Source organism: Heterostelium album (genome assembly GCF_000004825.1).
Source record: "Heterostelium album PN500 unplaced genomic scaffold PPL_contig8, whole genome shotgun sequence".
NCBI classification, from domain to species: domain Eukaryota; phylum Evosea; class Eumycetozoa; order Acytosteliales; family Acytosteliaceae; genus Heterostelium; species Heterostelium album.
Window position 1 is genome coordinate 667,122 of NW_008805085.1, and position 17,690 is coordinate 684,811.

Genomic DNA, 17,690 nt, shown 5'->3' on the forward strand with positions numbered 1-17,690 from the left:
AAAAAATAAGCAAAATTTTTGTCGATTTTTGAGTTTTCATGAATGACCCTAAAATAAATTAAAATAAACATTTGATTTTTTATTTCTTATTATTTTGTTTGTTTATTATCATTATTATTATTATTATTAAATATATTTATTTTTAGAATAGTAATAATAATTAGTTTAATAAATTTAATATAAATAAACAATAATAATTATTAAAAAGAAAAAGATGGCAGTTGAACAACAAGATAATATTGGTAGCGATTTTAATGACGATGAAGATGATTTCTTTAGACAAATCAATGAGATTCAGAACGATTACGAACGTGGTAGACCAAGAAACAGAGAGGAAATCAAAGAGGAGAAAAGAACTAGAAAAAACAAGTGGGAACCTGAAAAGACTCAATTGGGTCTACCGGGTGTACCTAAATCCTTACCACCAGGTTTAACAGATGATCAATTAGCATCTTTAATAAGTATGTTTATAATTTATCATTATTAATGAACAATAACAAGAACAACAACAATATTAAACCTTTTTATTATTATTATTATTATTATTTTAATAGTTCGTATTAGAATTGATGAAATCACAAAAAAGTTAACAACAGGACCAATCGATATCGATACCAAAGACGATAGATCAAGATCACCTACACCAGTATACGATAATACCGGTAAGAGAACAAATACAAGAGAACAAAGAGCAAAAGATAAGATATCAAAGGAAAGACATAACTTGATTACTCAAGCACAACAGATTAATCCTCAATTCAGAGTATGTATCATCATCATCATTATTGACTTTTAGATAAATACATTATTATTATTATTATTGGTATACTAAAAATAATCATATTTTTATATATAGCCACCAGCAGATTATCAACCACCAAATGAAAAGAAGACAATGAAGATTTATATTCCTGTGAAGGATCATCCAGAGTATAATTTCATTGGATTGATTATTGGACCAAGAGGAAATACACAGAAGAAGATGGAAAAGGAGAGCGGTGCCAAGATTGCAATTCGTGGAAAGGGTTCGATGAAAGATGGAAAGTCGACGAAGCCACAGTACAACGAGAATGATGAGCTGCATGTCCTGTTGACAGGTGACACTCAGGAGCAGTTGGAGAAGGCTGCAGTGCTCGTACGACAGTACTTGGTGCCCGTAGAGGAAGGAAAGAACGAACACAAACGTCAGCAACTCAGAGAGCTGGCAGAGATGAATGGAACACTGAGAGAACGTCCCACTTTCTTTGGCGCTGGCGGAAAGAGCTGGCAGCCAGTCGACATCAAGTGTATTCACTGTGGTGAAGTTTCGCATCCTTCAAGCGATTGTCCGCTCAAGGGTCAGGATCACAACATGCATATCATAGAAGCAGAGTATCTAAAGTTCATCGAGGAAGTCAAAGATCTTATTGATCTCAATGATAGAGTTGTAGATCCATATGATGAGTTGAAAGCATCTATCAATAACAATAACAATGGAAATGGAAATGTACAGAATGAAAATAATAATAATCAATATCAACATCAACAACAACAACAACAACAACATTCATCACCACCAAATCACCAACAACAATGGAATCAATATAGTAATAATAATAATAATAATAATAACAATAATCAATATCAACAGCAACAACATCATTCATCACCACCCTATGAACAACAACAGCAACAACAACAACATTGGAATCAACAACAGCAACAACAACAAGGTGGATATCAACAGCAACAACATCATCATCACCAACAACAATGGAATCAACCAAAGCAACATTTTAACCAAAATAACAATTCATCACCCTATGGTCCACAATCATCCTATTATTAATCTAAAAATCAAAATCAATCAACCTAACCAACTACCTTTTTTATTTAAATATCTCTACTACTAACCTGCCTAATAATAAAAACATATATGTTTTTTGTATGTAAAGTTTGACAATCATTATTGGTTGTTGTTTTTTTTTTTTAACAGATAATAGTTAAGATTGTTCCACACAAATAACTAACGAATTTGAAAGAATAGAAATACTTATTGATACAAGCTTTTTTGTTAAATCCAGATATAATTCTGAATGTTGAGTTTAATTTTAAAATAATACATATTAATTTCAAAAGGTAGAAACTGTTCTATAGATTCTGCCTATTTTTGAAATGCTCTTGCTTGTTGTGTTGTTGTTTTTTTTTTTTTGATAAAAGATGATCCAAACATCTATATATCATATCTATAAATACTGTATGTTATTGTTATATAACCATTCGATTGCTCCAACCAAACACTTTTACTGCACCTGTTGATTTAATCTTTTCTACCATTTATCTTATCGATTAGATGTTGTAATGGTGCCATCTCTTTCTTATCTACCAAATTGAATTCTTTGATAAATAAATAAAAGTGCTATTCAATTAAATAGGATTTTAATGTTAGATTTCATCAATCAATTAATCAATCAATCAATAACAGAAAACAACTAACCAACTTACTCTAAAACAAGTATTTAAATGAGCTTCAACTCCTAATGGACCTACTCTATCCATGTGTGAATAATAAATATGTGCGTACACTCTAAACAATCTCTTAAAAATAGTCTTTACGGTCGGTAAGAAATTCTTTGGCATTTCAACCTCTGGATGAATAATAACAAGTAAGTAAAGTATACTAAACACGCGGTGAATTAGTTAACCAACTAAAAGTAATCAAATAAACTAACCTTGTTTCAATGGGAATATCTCTTCATCCTCCAAAGTGTTTTGTATCCAAGTCATCAGATAATCGATGTACACAGGTGCAGCCACTCTAACAGGTTTCTTTATGTCTTTGCCGTCTGCCCACAAGAATTCGTATTGTGGTCCGGCAGACATCACTGGACACACTTTAGTTGTACAAAACTCTGTGATCGATCCATACAACAGATTAGCTTGATTGAAAAAGTCTATAGCTATAATGATGATGATTTACAAATAATATTAAAACTTTGTTGTTTTGCAAGTCAACAACAATAAGCAACACTATGTTGTTTCTACATACTATTTACAGCTAACCACTCATGTAAAGTTTCATTGGGTGGTAATTTGATTGCATCTCTTAGGTCACCTGATCCAAGAGTTTCTTTTATTTTTTGATGTAATTCATATTGTTTGGTACCCTTTTTAATTGATTTCTTGGGTTTGAATGTTTGTGCTTTCGATGCACTATATTAATAGATTCGAGATCAAGATGATGATATTTACAGTAACATGCATGTCAATACTTTATTTTTTGTTCTATGATATTTTATTTAAAAAATAACATTGTAGTTGTTGGTTTTAATTAAAACTTACAAAATTTTAAACATTTGTTAATCTATACTAAATAATACCTGTATTATACAAATTTAAACTAAATACTTTTTTGAAAACTGAGACTTTAAAAAAATATGATGATTATTATAATACAAATTGTTTAATAAATAAATAAATAAATAAATAAATAAGGTGATGATAGGTTGATTGATTTCAATATAAAACAAAAAATTGATAGCTATGAACTCGTTAATCTAGGCCTAGCTATTCAAAGTTTATGTATTTATTTCTCAAATTTTTTTTTATTTTTTTTATTTTTATTTGTTGATTTATTGGGTGTGTTTAAGTTTGTGTTTGGTAGTTTTAGTAATAAATCCTTGATGGATGGGTGTCAATCATCAAAAAACAAAACACTATCAATTTTCATGAAAAAAAAAACAAAACAAAAATTCTTTAAAAAAATGAAATATCTGGGTAAAGTGTGAAATTCGCACACTGTTGTTTTTTTGTTTGATTGGAAATTTTAAAAAAAAAAAATTAATTAATATTATTATTGTTGTTGATGTTAATTTAAGCCATGATTTCTCTGGCCTTTTCATATAATACGAAACAGGCAGCGTTGGCAGGGAACGAACGAATGAAACAAGGTGTGAAACCTTTGTAGAATCCAGCGATACCTTGTTGCTTATATATCTTTGAGGCGCAGTCCATCATGTTGGCGTAACGACGCTGACTTGGAACGATACTGTCGGTTTGGATCGACGACTTGATGACATCGACCGGGTAGGTGAGTGTCCAGTAGGACATACCACCGATACCACCGGCCAACATCACCTTCCACGCTGGCAACTGCTCGAGACGTTGTCCTTCGCTGAGGAAGAAACGACGCGATAGCTCATACACTCCAAAGTAGGTGGCGTTGGCTGGCACGTCACGAACCAGTGTTGCACCCAAACCCTGGTAGATTCCACGCACTCCACGCTGTTGGAAGATCTTGGTGGCGCAGTCCAGTAAACCATTGTATTGCTTGTTGCCAGCGTATTGAACTTGTAGTTGAGATTTGAACAAGTCGACTGGCGACTCTACGAATGCAATAGTGAAACCTGCGACGGCACCGGCCTTGGTCAACTCGGCGACACTCAACTCACGATTGGAGTCGCCCTGAATAATCTTCTTGGCCTGACCGTAAGAAAGGAACATCACTGCATTCATAACACATAGACCTACCAATGGTGATGCTACACCTTTATATAATCCTGCAAACTACATAAATCCAAACAAACCTATCAATATGAATAAACTCTTATTTCTTCTCCAACAACAATCATTCTAATATAACATACACCTTCTTCAGCAATAGTCTTTTTCAAACAGTCTAATGTACCAGAGTAGAGTGGTGCACCTACTGGTTGTGTTTGAAGTCTGACTTTGATGGTGTCCAATGGGTGACCTGTGAAGACTTGACCAACACCACCGATCGATCCAGCCAAAATATCCTTGAGGGCGATCATCAAAGGCGATTCTCTTTTTTCACTCGACATCTCTTAAATATTATTATACTAGAAAATATTAATTTAAAATTTTTTACAATTCGACCAAATGAAAAGGTAAAGAGCCTCTCAAAAATGATCATTAAAGATCAATTGACAAAAAAATCAAAATATTTTATTTTATTTTTTTAAAAATTGAAATTTTTTTTTGGTTTTGATGATGATCAGATTCTAAGGTCTTACTTTTGATAATAATAATTTTTAAAAAATGGAGATGGAAATGTATAATGTTGGAAGTGGTGCTTCAGAGTTATTTTTAAAACTTCCTCATATTTTGTTAACAAAAATAGTCAGGCAATTAGAGAATAACTTGGATAGAATCTGTCTTTCATTAGTTTGTAGAAAATTTTATGATGAAAGAGACTCTTATCTTTCATTCAATTCCGACTTTATCGCAAAATGCACCCCATTTGCCAATCAACCTGTCATGTTCTCAAGATCCTATCAAAAACAATTCAATGACCAAATCAATTCAGAGCCAAAAAACAGTCTTTTGTTTATTAGCAGTTCAGAAATTCAACCATTTGGAAGCGGTGCCTTTAATCAGATTTTCAATGATAGTAATTACAATTTACAAATATTTATAATTAATCTTTATTTTTTTTTTAATATTATTTTTATTATTTTTAAAATACACAGTGCATGATAAAATAAATAATTTTAAGATTTTAGATTCAATTGAAAAGATCTATTTTGCAGATAATTTTAAATGGGATCTAAATCTGTACACTAAATTAATTGGCAACAGTAATGTCAAAACGATTCAATTGGGTTGGAATTTCAATGATTCTATTCCACCCAGTTCGATTCCATCAAACATTGAAACTATTATTTTTGGATTCAATTTCAACAAAGAACTTGAAGTTGGCTCACTTCCTCCCAATCTAAAGAAGATCATTTTCGAAGGATACTTCAATAAGGTATTTCAACCTGGTGTGCTTCCAAACTCTCTGGAAGAAATACGCTTCGGTTCACACTACCAAATGGAGTTCATTGTTGGGTCGCTTCCAGCGAATTTGAAAGTCATGGAGTTCACTAACGACTATGACCCACCTCTTAGTACAGTGACTCTACCACCAACTCTGGAAAGAATAACCAAGTTAAGAGCTAGAGATTTACCACAGCTACCTTCATCGATCAAATCGATTTCTATCAATGGTTCCGGAACCATTGGACAACTACCGAATGGCCTTGAAGAGCTGACACTATGTGGAATGGTTTTCTCACTCCCTAAAGGATGGATACCAAACACAGTTACAAAACTAGAGTTTCAACAGAAAGTTAGATATTCATTGGAAGGCGTTATACCGAATTCTGTGAAACATCTCTCCTTTGAGAAGAATGCAAGGGTGTTGGCACCAGGAACCATCCCAAGCTCCGTCACCACATTGAAAATTCACAATTGTAAACAAGCCTCTGCTAATATCATTCCGAAATCGGTGGAGACATTGTATGTCAACGAGAATTTCATTGATATTAATAATCTTCATTCTCTACCCTCGAGTGTTAGAAACATCATTGTTATGCGCACCAATGATCCTACGAGAGAATTCCACCTGAAGCCAATCGATAATGATAATTTCATTCTAATGCGGTTACAGAAATTTTCAGTGCAATGTGGTTTCACACACATTGACCAATTACCAAACCTAATAAAATCTGCTCGACCACCAAAGTTTTAAACAAGAAAAAATAGAGAATTAAATATTTGGTAATTAAATTTAATCATTAAGTTAAAGTAAAATTTAATACTTAGTTTTAATCTAAACAAGTCATTAATAACTTTAAATTGTGTTTTCAAAAAAAAAAAAAAATCTTGGTCATCTTAAATTAATTTTTTTCAAACGAAAGTTAACTTTCTTTGTTTTAATAAAATCGAATAAGAATAGAATCAAATTACATTAAAGATATTATATTATATATAAATATGGGTGATATTATTAAATCATATAATGTATGTTTTAGTTTTTTATAGAAAAGTGTTAGATACAGTTTTTTTTTTAATAAGATTATTAAATAATAACTATTGTAAATAATACTTGTTAATTAGAATGAAGAGAATCAAATATTAGGATGTCAACACTACCCTAGGAATTGTATGATCAAAGCAGAGTGCTGTGGTAAATGGTTCGTTTGTAGATTTTGTCATAACGAAGCTACTCGTACACACGAGATAGATAGATTCGCAACCAAGATTATTAAATGTATGCTATGTGCAAAAGAACAACCAGTCGGTGAAAAATGTATTGGTTGCAACACGGCTTTCGCAACTTACTTTTGTCAACACTGTAAATTCTACGATAGTACACCCAATAAATTGATATTCCATTGCGACGGTTGTAAAATATGTAGAGTCGGTAACAAAAATGATTTCAAACATTGCTTTAAATGTAATGTAAGTATCAGTATGATCACTTTCTTCAATCGATCATTCAATCAATCTTACATACATCAATATGCTACAGGGTTGTTTAAGTGCTAGTGGATTCGAAAAGCATAAATGTTTAGAGAACAAGTTTGAAAATTGTCCGATTTGTCTAGAGGATATGTTTAGTAGTAGAGATCCACCGGTTACACTCAAGTGTGGACATGCACTTCACGAAAGTTGTTATAAATCATTGTTGCAATCAACTCAATCCAATTGTCCAATCTGTAAAAAGTAAGTACTTATTAAAGAGTGTGAATAAAGATAAAGAGATAGATACTAATATTGTTTTATTTTATTTTTTAGACTTATATATGATGATGTAAATTGGTCGAAATTCGATGATATTATTAGAAGACAACCGATGCCAGCAGTCTATAGGGGTTCGACATGCTCTATATTCTGTAATGACTGCGAGGCTCGATCGATGGACATTGAATTTCATTTCCTTGGTAACAAATGTACAAAGTGTGGCAGCTACAACACTACTATTTTATCAAAGAATATGAAGATCGATGAGAATGCAAGAGATGAACCAACTGACAATAACAACAACAACAATAATAATAATGAAGACGGTGAAGATTTAGAAGACGACGACGACGACGAAGATGAAGATGGTGAAGAATTTAGTTTTGTAGTAGATGAAGAAGATGACGATGATATGGAAGATGAAGAAGAAGAAGATGAGGATAATCAAGATGTTTCAGCAGATTGAAATAAATAATACAGAATCAAGTAAATAATATCAAATTCATTTAAACTTCTTATCTTTTAATCTATTTAACATTATTTGTAGCAAACTGTTGTTTCTTCATTTTGTTTTAAGTCGATCTAATTCTTGTAAAAAGAAGAAGAAGAAGAAAAAAAAGAAGAATTGACCTTATATATTTTTCGATGTAATTATCAAACCACTCACTCTATTTGTTTTAGATTTGTTCAAACGTTGTTAATATTATCCGCACAGGTGGACCGTGGTTCTATTCTTATTGTTTTGAATATCCAAAGAAGAAAGATCGTATTAAAGGCAGATAAAAAAACAGATATTTTGGTGAAAATCAAGAATCAAAGGGTTTTCCTTGTTGTTTTTGAGAGGTTTGTTTTTTTTTTTCTTTTGTTTTGTTTTTTGGTTTGCAGATCTCGATTAAAAAATTGGGCACCACAGTATAAAACTTTTGGTAAAACAGCTTTAAAAAAAAAAAAACAATAATTTCAGTTCCATGCCAAAGACCGAAGACTTGTGGGTGGAATAGTTTTATTCCTGGTTTTTTTATTTTATTTCTAATTTTACAAAAGCTAATGGAACTTTTAAATCATTTTCACCAAAAAGTAAAATAAAAATTTAAAGCAATTTATTATTCTTTTCAAAACTCTCACTCCTCACACAATCAATCAATCATTTATATTATTATTTTATTTACTTTATCATTATCATCATAAAGAGAGTGCTATTGATTTTAATAATAACTTAACTTGATGTACATTATTAAACTGTAACATTCATATAATTATTGTATCAAACAAACCAATTTTAAGCAGATAGAAAACAGATCTAACAGATAGCAAGTGAAGTGAGTGAGAGAGAAATCAAGTGGCACTTGTAATACAACAACAAAACACAACACATCAACTTCAATTTAGAGTGAACATCTAATAGTGTCAATAAATCAAATATTAACGCAACTACACAACACAATACACTCAGAAATCATTCCTAACAGTATTGGTCGATCCGAACTATTTTTATTTCATTTAGTGGTGTCAATTGTTTTTATTTTTTCACAAGGGAATAGACAACCAACACACAATCAAGTATTTTTGTGATTCTCATATTATATATAGCACACTCCAAACAACAAACTTCTTAGTTTTAACAACCACAACACAACAAAAAACCACAAACCAACACCCAAGCTGTCAATTAATTAATAATTACAAACAACATCCAACATCCTAAAGTATTAAAAACAAAACAAAAAAAATAGAAAAAAAAAAAAATAGTGGCACACCACTACCACCAATCAGTTAATAAGTCAATCAAAAAACACACATCAATATTAATTCAATTTAATATTTGTTTGGTTCCAACATTACTTTCCCTCTTATTTATTTTGCATTAAATATATTCAACATTCATCTACCTATACATATATATTTCAATAAATATACCAACAACAGCAACAATAACAACAACTATTTCTACTTGTTATAATCCTTCCTTCCCTCTACTTTTTTTATCCTACACTTTTTTCCCCTCCAACTACAACCCCTCCACTCCAATTCTCTACTTCTTTTTTTTTATATAGTAATAATAATAAATATTTTCATTCACTTTTTTGAATCTATTTATCATCACCAATAGAAGAATAATATAATTCAATATAAACAAATCCTCAAATTTTCATCAGCAAACCAACATCAACAATAACAATATATCATTGTTGTCATACCGTTTCCAATTTAAAACAATTTTTTTTTTTTTATCAATAAAAATAGTTTAATATTTGTCAGTTTCAGTTTGACTTCAAAAATCAATTTCTCAAAACTCTCTTTGTATTAGTAATCAATATTAATATCTACAATCTCATCATTATTTATTTAGTCCATTCACACCCTCTCTTCTATTTGTTTCAATTTTTTACTTTAAAACTTTTTCTTCCCTCTTTTCTGACACAAATATAATCACTCCACTGCAGTGTTTAACAATCAAGTCGTCAAGTCTCTATCAACCATCGATTCCGTTCAACAGTTTAAACACAACACTTGGTACCCAATCACATTCCAACATTTGTAAATTCATTAGAATATCCCAATATATATCAACAACATACAATAATAAAAATATAACAACAATCAACAACAATTTCAAATTCAAAAATTCTCTCAGTTATCATTTAATATTGTTTATTCTGTCACTTATAACTTTAACCAACACACGTTATTTGTATCACTAAATCACAAAAACAATAAACACACATTTTCAACATCAACACAAAAAGGATAATAATTATCTTAAACCAATACCACATTTAAACAACAGCATCATCATCATCATCAACAACAACAATAACAATAAATAGACAATAATTTCTCTTAGAAAATTAATAATAGTAATAGTAATAGTAATTTAAAATAGATATAACATAAGTAAATAGTATAGATAAAATAAATATTCACATTAGAAATTGTTTAAAATAGAGTATAAATAATAATAAAATAATGAGACTTTCACTTTCACAATGGAGAAGAAATTTCCACTCCCATCAACAACAGCAACAGCAGCAACAACAACAACAACAACAAAATGTAAATAATCAAAATAATAATGGAAGAACTTCAAATAATGGTCAACTCGAACATTGGCAAAAAAATGATGAAATGGAAGAAGCTGCTCCACAATTGACAGAGAATGAAATGTTAACTATTGAAGAATTTATATTTACTTTAAATAGATATGTATGTTCATTTATCTCCTCATTGACACGCTAATATTGATTCATATTAATTCTTTTTATATTCCTAATACTATTAGGAAGCAGAAAATGAAAATATACCACAAAACGAACATCATATGATGACTGTCGAGGAATTCATATTGAGCTGCAAAGAACCAAATGTAAATTTAATAAATCGATCGGAATCAACCGATATCATACAGGAAGAGGAGCTAATGACAGTAGAAGAATTTATTTATACATCCGAAAGAAGAGATAACTCCAACGATATGCTAACAATTGGTGAGTTCATTTCACAATCTAGTCGAAGGTATGTCTATACTCTATTTATTTATTTAAAACTAAAAATATAATATTAATTTTGAACTTAAACAAATTGAAATCTTTTTTTTAGAAAAAATCCAATCATTCAAAAAACAACCAACACAACAAGAATGAATGAAATTATTTTTAATTAAATAAAATAAATTAATTTATCTTAAAAAAAAAAATACTAATCCAAATTTTAATTATTTGAAAATTGCAATTAATTTTTATTGGTTTTTTTCATATGTTTGTGAGTGTTCATTGCCAAAAAAAATAGAGGACAGAATTTCCCAAAAAAAGATTATTATTTATTTATTTAATTTTTTTCATTGTATTTTATTATTTTTTTTGCTTTGATCTTATCTATCATTTCGGTGTCTTTATAAATTAATTTCAATTATTATTTTATATTATTTTTAAAAAACAACTCATCTTATCTGTGTTTATATCAATATTCACTTAAACACAAAATATAAAATATATATATACTAAATTCATTCACAGACACAGATAAAAATATTTAATCTTGATCTATCTGTGGTTTTTTTTTTTTCAATTACTATATCTATATATTTGCGCCATAAATTCATTTCACAATTTGTTTTATGCTATAACAGACAACAAAACTAAAGTCAACTTTTTTTATTTATTTTATAAGTTAAAGTTAATAATACTGTAAATATTATCATTATCATTATTATTTGTATATAAATTTCGATTGTTATAAAAAAAAGTATGTATCATTATTGCTATTTGTTTTTATTTATTTTGATACTAATTATAGATTTTTTTTGATCAATTTAAAGAATGTCAAATTCATTGATTGATTTAGATTTCGAGACGACTACATCCAACCCTTCACCTCAAACACTACCATTAACTGGAGAAGCTCTTATTGGATACAGTTCACCTAATGCAGGAAGAAAGAAGAAGAGTATTGAAAAAACAAGTGGCGAATCAAATATTTTCGACGAATTGGGAATGAATGACCCAACTAAAAAGAGCGAATCCAAACCAGAACCACCAGTTTTAGATAGTTCCTCTGATTGTCTGATCGATTTTTCATCTCCTCCACTTCCAAAGAAATAGAAACTCAATAATATTAAATATTTAATAATAATACTATATTTAAACTTTGTAAATTCAAACTTAATAAAAATGTATTAATTTAAAGAACAACTATCATTATTAACAATTTTCTTAACTATTAAAAAATATTAAATATTAAATTAAAATTAAATAAAAAACAAATTCAATTAATATTTAATAATTTCATATGTTTCATCATTAACTGTTGATACAAAATTGAATCTATATTGACTTTTTCCTATTTTGAACAGTTTAGATAAACAATAAAACTAATTTTAGAATTAAAAAAAAAAGATAAAAAAGTAAGGAAAAACAATGAAATTAACAAAACACCCACATTTGGTAAATTTCCTTTTCTATCGATACACGAATATTGGTAATACTAAATATCTTATCATAATGTATTGGATAGGATCTATCTATTTTATAATGGGTGAAATCATCAACAAAAAGTTTTGAAACTATTGACAATCTATTTCTCAGCCAAAGACATCATTCTTTTAAAGGATTTTCAAAAAAAATACCAATATTTAGTTTAGATATTACGAATTTATTTAAATAAAATAAAATAAATCTTTAAATTAAAATTTAAACAAGAAAAACTTTTAAAATTAAAGCTAAATATTTAATTAAATATATTTTGATACCGAATAATATTATTTTTTAATAATAATAATAAATAATTTATATATATACACAACAATAATTTCAGGTTTTATTTTAATTATTTTTAAAAAATTAATTTTTATTAAATTTAAAGGTAAAATTATAATATAATTATAAATATAAATAATAAAGAGATTTTGAAAGAATTAGAAATGAAAATTAAAACATTTTGGATATATTTGGAATTTAGATGAAATAAAAATGAATTAGTTTTTTATATATAACAATTCAATAATATTAATATTTTTTATTTTATTTTTTATTATGAATAGTTCCAAAAATAATAAGATAAATAATGGGAAAAGGAGATACAGCTAAGACTGAAGTAAGGAACGCTTCAAATGAGATGAAGCATGACTTTGAAGCTTTGTCAAATGATGGCAAGTCAATGGCAACCGATGTTAAGAAATCGATGGAACACAAAGCCAAAGAGGTCAAGAATGAGGTCAAGAATGCAATGGCACCAAACAAGGAGACAAAGAAGGATATAAATCAAGCAAAGGACAAGATTGCTGAAGGTGCCACTCAAATGAAGGAAGGTTTGAGGCAAGGCGCTCAATCCATCCAGAAAGACGCTGAAGGCAAGATGGAAGCCGCCAAAGACAAGATCTCTGACACTGCCTCCAGTATCAAGAAGGATGCAGATGCCAAGGTCGGTGCCGCTAAAGACAAGATTGCTGAGGGTGCCCAAAACTTGAAGGAGGGAGCTCAGAATCTCAAGAAAGATGCCGAAGTCAAGATGGAGGCTGCCAAGGAGAAGTTTGCTGAGGGCTATGAGTATGCCAAGGAGAAGGTTGCCGAAGGTGCAGAGAAGTTCAAGAACTTTGTTCCAACACTCGGTCAAGATCCAAATCTCAAGCAGGAATGGTCTGAGCTTGAGAAGAAGGCCAGGAGCGCTGCTGGAACTTTCGGTGCTGACATTGGTGGTCCCAAGACTATTGCTTCGGAATCTCAGAATAGTCAATTCAACTACGGCAGAAAATACTTTGGATCGGGATGGCATATCGATAGACCCACCAGAAACAGTGACCAAGACTTTGTCGATGGTAAACTCGTTCACGATGACTTTGGCAGTGGCAGTTTTGTCATGGTCGAGGAGCTATCTAAATTCCAACCACTCAGCAGAAACGTCAATGAATCGTTCATTGACAACCGTCGTCACACTGAATTCAAAGGTCCAGAGATGGAAATGATGAGCAAGGGTGGTTTCGACCGTAGTGACTTTGAAGCTATGCAAAGTGCCGATCTCCACCATGGAATCAGAGATCTCAAGGACTACATTCACCAATCCGGAGGCATAATCCAAGAGCAAGTCAGCAGAGGTGGAAAGAACTTGGAAAGCCAATTGAATCGTGGAATCGAAGATCTCAAGAAGGGATCGATGTCGTTCCAAGGTGAAGTCCACAAGAATGCATCGGTTCTCCAAGACCAACTCAACCAAGGAACATTCGAGCTTGAGAACCAAATCCGTCTTGGTACACTCGACCTCCAGGATCAACTCAAGAAAGACACCCATGCCTTTAAGAAATCAATCAAGCAAGGAGCGTTCGACCTACAAGACAGACTCAATCAAAACACCAGCCAACTTCATGGAAAGATCAACCAAGAGATTGACAGTATCGCCACCAACGTCCGTGTCACTGAGAACTTTGATGGACTCAGATCAAAGGTCAACAGCGGTATCAAAACAATGGAAGGTGAAGCCGGTAAACTCCAACACAATCTCGAAGTTGGATCGATCTCGATCGAGAAGAATGCCTCTAATCTCCACAATGAAATTGAATCTGGTCTTGCCAAACTCCGTAACGACGCCAAGATTCTCCAAGACAAGGCAGCCATGGGTGTCGGCGGTCTCAAAGAAGAAGCCATCAAGTTGCAATCGGAAGCCGAATACGGTGTCAATAATCTCAAGAAGAAAGCATTCGATCTCCAACAACAAGCTCAACATGATCTTGACAACTACCAAGTTCAACTCCGTAAGGAATGGGAGAGCAACTTGAACAAGTTCAATGACATCCAAGGAAAGATCAACCAAGGCACTGCCGAACTCCACAATCAAGTGCTCAGCGGAACCAAAGACCTACAGGACCAAATCAAGAAGGGTGCTGCCAACCTTCAGAATCTTGCCAATGTCAGTGGCGACATTCTAGACTCTCACGCCAAGCAGGGTATCGACCTTTTGAACAAGGAGGCACAACAAGGAGTGAACAGCTTCCAACGTAACCTCAAGTACACTCCACCATCGACCAATGTACAGTTCAATGCCGGTCAAGACCAATGGGGTAGCGGTGAAGGTTGGTTCAGCAACTTTATCGGCACCACTCAGAACAAGTTGAACGATCTCTTCAACTACACCAAGGGTCAGAGTGAATACATCGAGGGAAGCACCAGAAACTCGTGGCTCAACCTCGAGAGCTGGGGATGGCCAACCAAGAACACATCAGAGTCCTCAGTCACCTACACCAATAGCAGCGTATTCAATCCAAACCTCACTGGTGACTTTATGCATGAAACACGTGTCGTCGGCGAGAAAGTAAAAGAAGATGCCCAGCGTTTCGGAAATAAACTCAAAGACGAAGCCTACTACGTAAGAGACCAACTCAAGAGTGACGCCAGCGACGCCAAGTCCAAGACTGAAGGATTCTTCTCCGATGTAAAGGAGAAGACTCAAAACACCTTGGAGTCCATCCAGAGATCCACCAATGAGACCTACCAAGAATCGATGGATGCCTTGCGTAATCTACCATCCAAACTCGGTGAAGTCAGTGACAACATGGCCAGCGAGACCAACTCAAGCATCCGTAGACTCAACAGTGACTTCTGGAACGAGTTTGATCAGTTGAACCACAGAGCCGGTGCTCTCTACGCTGGTATCGGTGGTATTGGTGGTGCCATTGGAAGTAGCTACCTCTTTGCCAACACTAAATCTGCTGCTGCTCGTTGGGGTATCATCTTGGGTATGGCTGGTCTTGGTGGATACTATGGATTACATAGACCAATCCAAAGAAATGAATTGAGAAGAAGACAACATTTCCAAAAGTGATTAAATTGATCATTTAATCAAAAAATAAGTTGTTAAAGACAACAAATCTTCAAAAAAAAAAAAAAAACTTTAAAAAATTTTTAGTAAATAAAAAAATAAATTTTAATATTAATTTAAGTTAATTAATTATCTCAATCAATCAACCATCATCACATTACCTATAACTTAGGCTATAAGTTATTTTTCTCAATAAGTTTTACTAATATTAAATTAAAAAAAATAATTGTGTTTTTGTTTTAAAAAGTTTAAAGAGTTTATTAAATTCCTTTTGAGTCAATGTAGATAAAAAGGAAAAAAAGAAATAATTACAAATTGACTACTACTACTATTAGAGTTGTTGTTGTTGAAGGTAAATTGGTTGGGTTTGTTATTTATACAAGATCGATGCACTATCAATGACTACCAATTTGAAGAAGATATCATCGGATTTATGGAATATTATTATTATTATTTTTAGAAACTTTCTCTGGATTGATTAATTATTATTATAATAATTAACTAAATTAATTATTATTTTACTACTAATTATTATTACTATTTTAACTCTTTTTCTTTCCTTTCCTTTCTTTTTTTGTTTTTTTTTTTTTTTTTTTTACTATTAATATTAAAAAAGTTTATAAATTGTTTGTTGATTATTAATTTTTTGTTCCTTTTTTTTTTTCTTTTTGTTTATAAAATGATTAACTACTATTATTATTATTATTGTTGTTTGTTTATTCTATTATAGAATAGTACAATCACCTTTAAGCTTTGAAATGGCACCCTTAATAGATTTCTTTTCTTTTTTGTTTCTTCCTGGTTCTTTGAGTGATTTCTTGATCTCTCTTACTACATCAAAGAAACATTCGTCGACGTTTTGACGCTTCTTGGCAGAGGTCTCCAAGAATGGACATCCGAAACTCTTGGCCAACTCTTCACCTTCACCCGCTGTCACCTCTCTCTGATTTTCAAGATCGCATTTGTTACCAACCAAAACGATTGGAACTCTCTCGTTGTCCTTAACTCTAATAATTTGATCTCTTACTACATTAATCTCTTCAAATGATGTTCTCGATGTTACATCGTATACACAAAGAAAACCTTGACCCTAAAAGTATTTTATTATCAATGAATATCGATTAGTTGGTGTTGATGATGATGAAATGAATCAAAAATACTTACGGTCCTCATATATTGATCACGCATAGCTGAGTAATCATCTTGTCCAGCTGTATCTAAAATATCTAATAAACATGTATCATCGTCAACCTGACACTGTCGACGATAACTGTCTTCGATGGTTGGATCGTACTCTTCAATAAAATGATTTTGAATAAACTGTATAGTCAAGGCTGATTTACTGATTTGATTATGAAAATAATATTAATATGATTTTCAAAAATGTATAAATCGTTTTGATGATCTAACATACCCTACACCACCACCACCCATTACGACTAATTTATATTCATTGGCTACTGTTGTTGTCATTTTTTTTTTTGATGCTATTTATTTGTTTTGTTTTGTTTTATTTTTCTATTTCGTATATATGTATAATCTAATGTATGTATGTATAATGTTTTCTGTTTTGCTATTTTTTTTTTTATTTGCTTTTGTTGTCTAATGATTAAAAAAGGTAACGCGTATAATCTAAATATAAATAAATAAAAATAACAAACTAATAAATAAATAATAAATAAATAATTAAACTACTACGACTACTAAATTGGATAAGTTAATAAAGAGAGTTAGTTAAGTTAATTAGATAGAGTGTTGAAAACTAAAAGAGAGATCAAAGGAAAAAGGTAAAGTTATTAAGAAGAGATTTAATGATTTCCGATTTATTGATTGTTAATGGGAAATAAAAATAATAATTATAATGTATTTTTGGAATA

General features: G+C 31.2%; 9 protein-coding genes across 9 annotated transcripts; 6 read left to right on the plus strand and 3 right to left on the minus strand.

Moving 5' to 3' along the window:
• Positions 1-214: 214 nt before the first annotated feature.
• On the plus strand, positions 215-1,828 carry sf1 (uncharacterized protein; the record flags this gene model as incomplete). The annotated part of the gene is made up of 3 exons (XM_020574832.1): positions 215-461; positions 555-763; positions 857-1,828. The coding sequence occupies 3 exons, from the start codon at positions 215-217 to the stop codon at positions 1,826-1,828; spliced, it is 1,428 nt and encodes a 475-aa protein (XP_020435246.1).
• Positions 1,829-2,299: 471 nt separating this feature from the next.
• On the minus strand, positions 2,300-3,335 carry mobC (Mob1/phocein family protein; the record flags this gene model as incomplete). Its single annotated transcript, XM_020574833.1, has 5 exons — positions 2,300-2,398; positions 2,485-2,627; positions 2,712-2,939; positions 3,029-3,192; positions 3,322-3,335. The coding sequence occupies 5 exons, from the start codon at positions 3,333-3,335 to the stop codon at positions 2,300-2,302; spliced, it is 648 nt and encodes a 215-aa protein (XP_020435247.1).
• Positions 3,336-3,852: 517 nt separating this feature from the next.
• On the minus strand, positions 3,853-4,823 carry mcfG (mitochondrial substrate carrier family protein; the record flags this gene model as incomplete). The annotated part of the gene is made up of 2 exons (XM_020574834.1): positions 3,853-4,545; positions 4,626-4,823. 2 exons carry the CDS (start codon positions 4,821-4,823, stop codon positions 3,853-3,855), a joined length of 891 nt encoding a protein of 296 aa, XP_020435248.1.
• Positions 4,824-5,040: 217 nt separating this feature from the next.
• On the plus strand, positions 5,041-6,514 carry PPL_03922 (uncharacterized protein; the record flags this gene model as incomplete). The annotated part of the gene is made up of 2 exons (XM_020574835.1): positions 5,041-5,392; positions 5,505-6,514. 2 exons carry the CDS (start codon positions 5,041-5,043, stop codon positions 6,512-6,514), a joined length of 1,362 nt encoding a protein of 453 aa, XP_020435249.1.
• A 245-nt stretch (positions 6,515-6,759) lies between these two features.
• On the plus strand, positions 6,760-7,975 carry PPL_03923 (RING finger and CHY zinc finger domain-containing protein; the record flags this gene model as incomplete). The annotated part of the gene is made up of 4 exons (XM_020574836.1): positions 6,760-6,786; positions 6,883-7,227; positions 7,298-7,491; positions 7,564-7,975. The coding sequence occupies 4 exons, from the start codon at positions 6,760-6,762 to the stop codon at positions 7,973-7,975; spliced, it is 978 nt and encodes a 325-aa protein (XP_020435250.1).
• Positions 7,976-10,476: 2,501 nt separating this feature from the next.
• PPL_03924 (uncharacterized protein) lies at positions 10,477-11,170 on the plus strand (the record flags this gene model as incomplete). Its single annotated transcript, XM_020574837.1, has 3 exons — positions 10,477-10,713; positions 10,790-11,022; positions 11,107-11,170. 3 exons carry the CDS (start codon positions 10,477-10,479, stop codon positions 11,168-11,170), a joined length of 534 nt encoding a protein of 177 aa, XP_020435251.1.
• A 655-nt stretch (positions 11,171-11,825) lies between these two features.
• PPL_03925 (uncharacterized protein) lies at positions 11,826-12,107 on the plus strand (the record flags this gene model as incomplete). Its single annotated transcript, XM_020574838.1, has 1 exon — positions 11,826-12,107. One exon carries the CDS (start codon positions 11,826-11,828, stop codon positions 12,105-12,107), a length of 282 nt encoding a protein of 93 aa, XP_020435252.1.
• Positions 12,108-13,068: 961 nt separating this feature from the next.
• Positions 13,069-15,816, plus strand: sigJ (uncharacterized protein; the record flags this gene model as incomplete). Its single annotated transcript, XM_020574839.1, has 1 exon — positions 13,069-15,816. The coding sequence occupies one exon, from the start codon at positions 13,069-13,071 to the stop codon at positions 15,814-15,816; it is 2,748 nt and encodes a 915-aa protein (XP_020435253.1).
• A 721-nt stretch (positions 15,817-16,537) lies between these two features.
• rasB (Ras GTPase) lies at positions 16,538-17,286 on the minus strand (the record flags this gene model as incomplete). The annotated part of the gene is made up of 3 exons (XM_020574840.1): positions 16,538-16,903; positions 16,978-17,155; positions 17,228-17,286. The coding sequence occupies 3 exons, from the start codon at positions 17,284-17,286 to the stop codon at positions 16,538-16,540; spliced, it is 603 nt and encodes a 200-aa protein (XP_020435254.1).
• Positions 17,287-17,690: the final 404 nt, after the last annotated feature.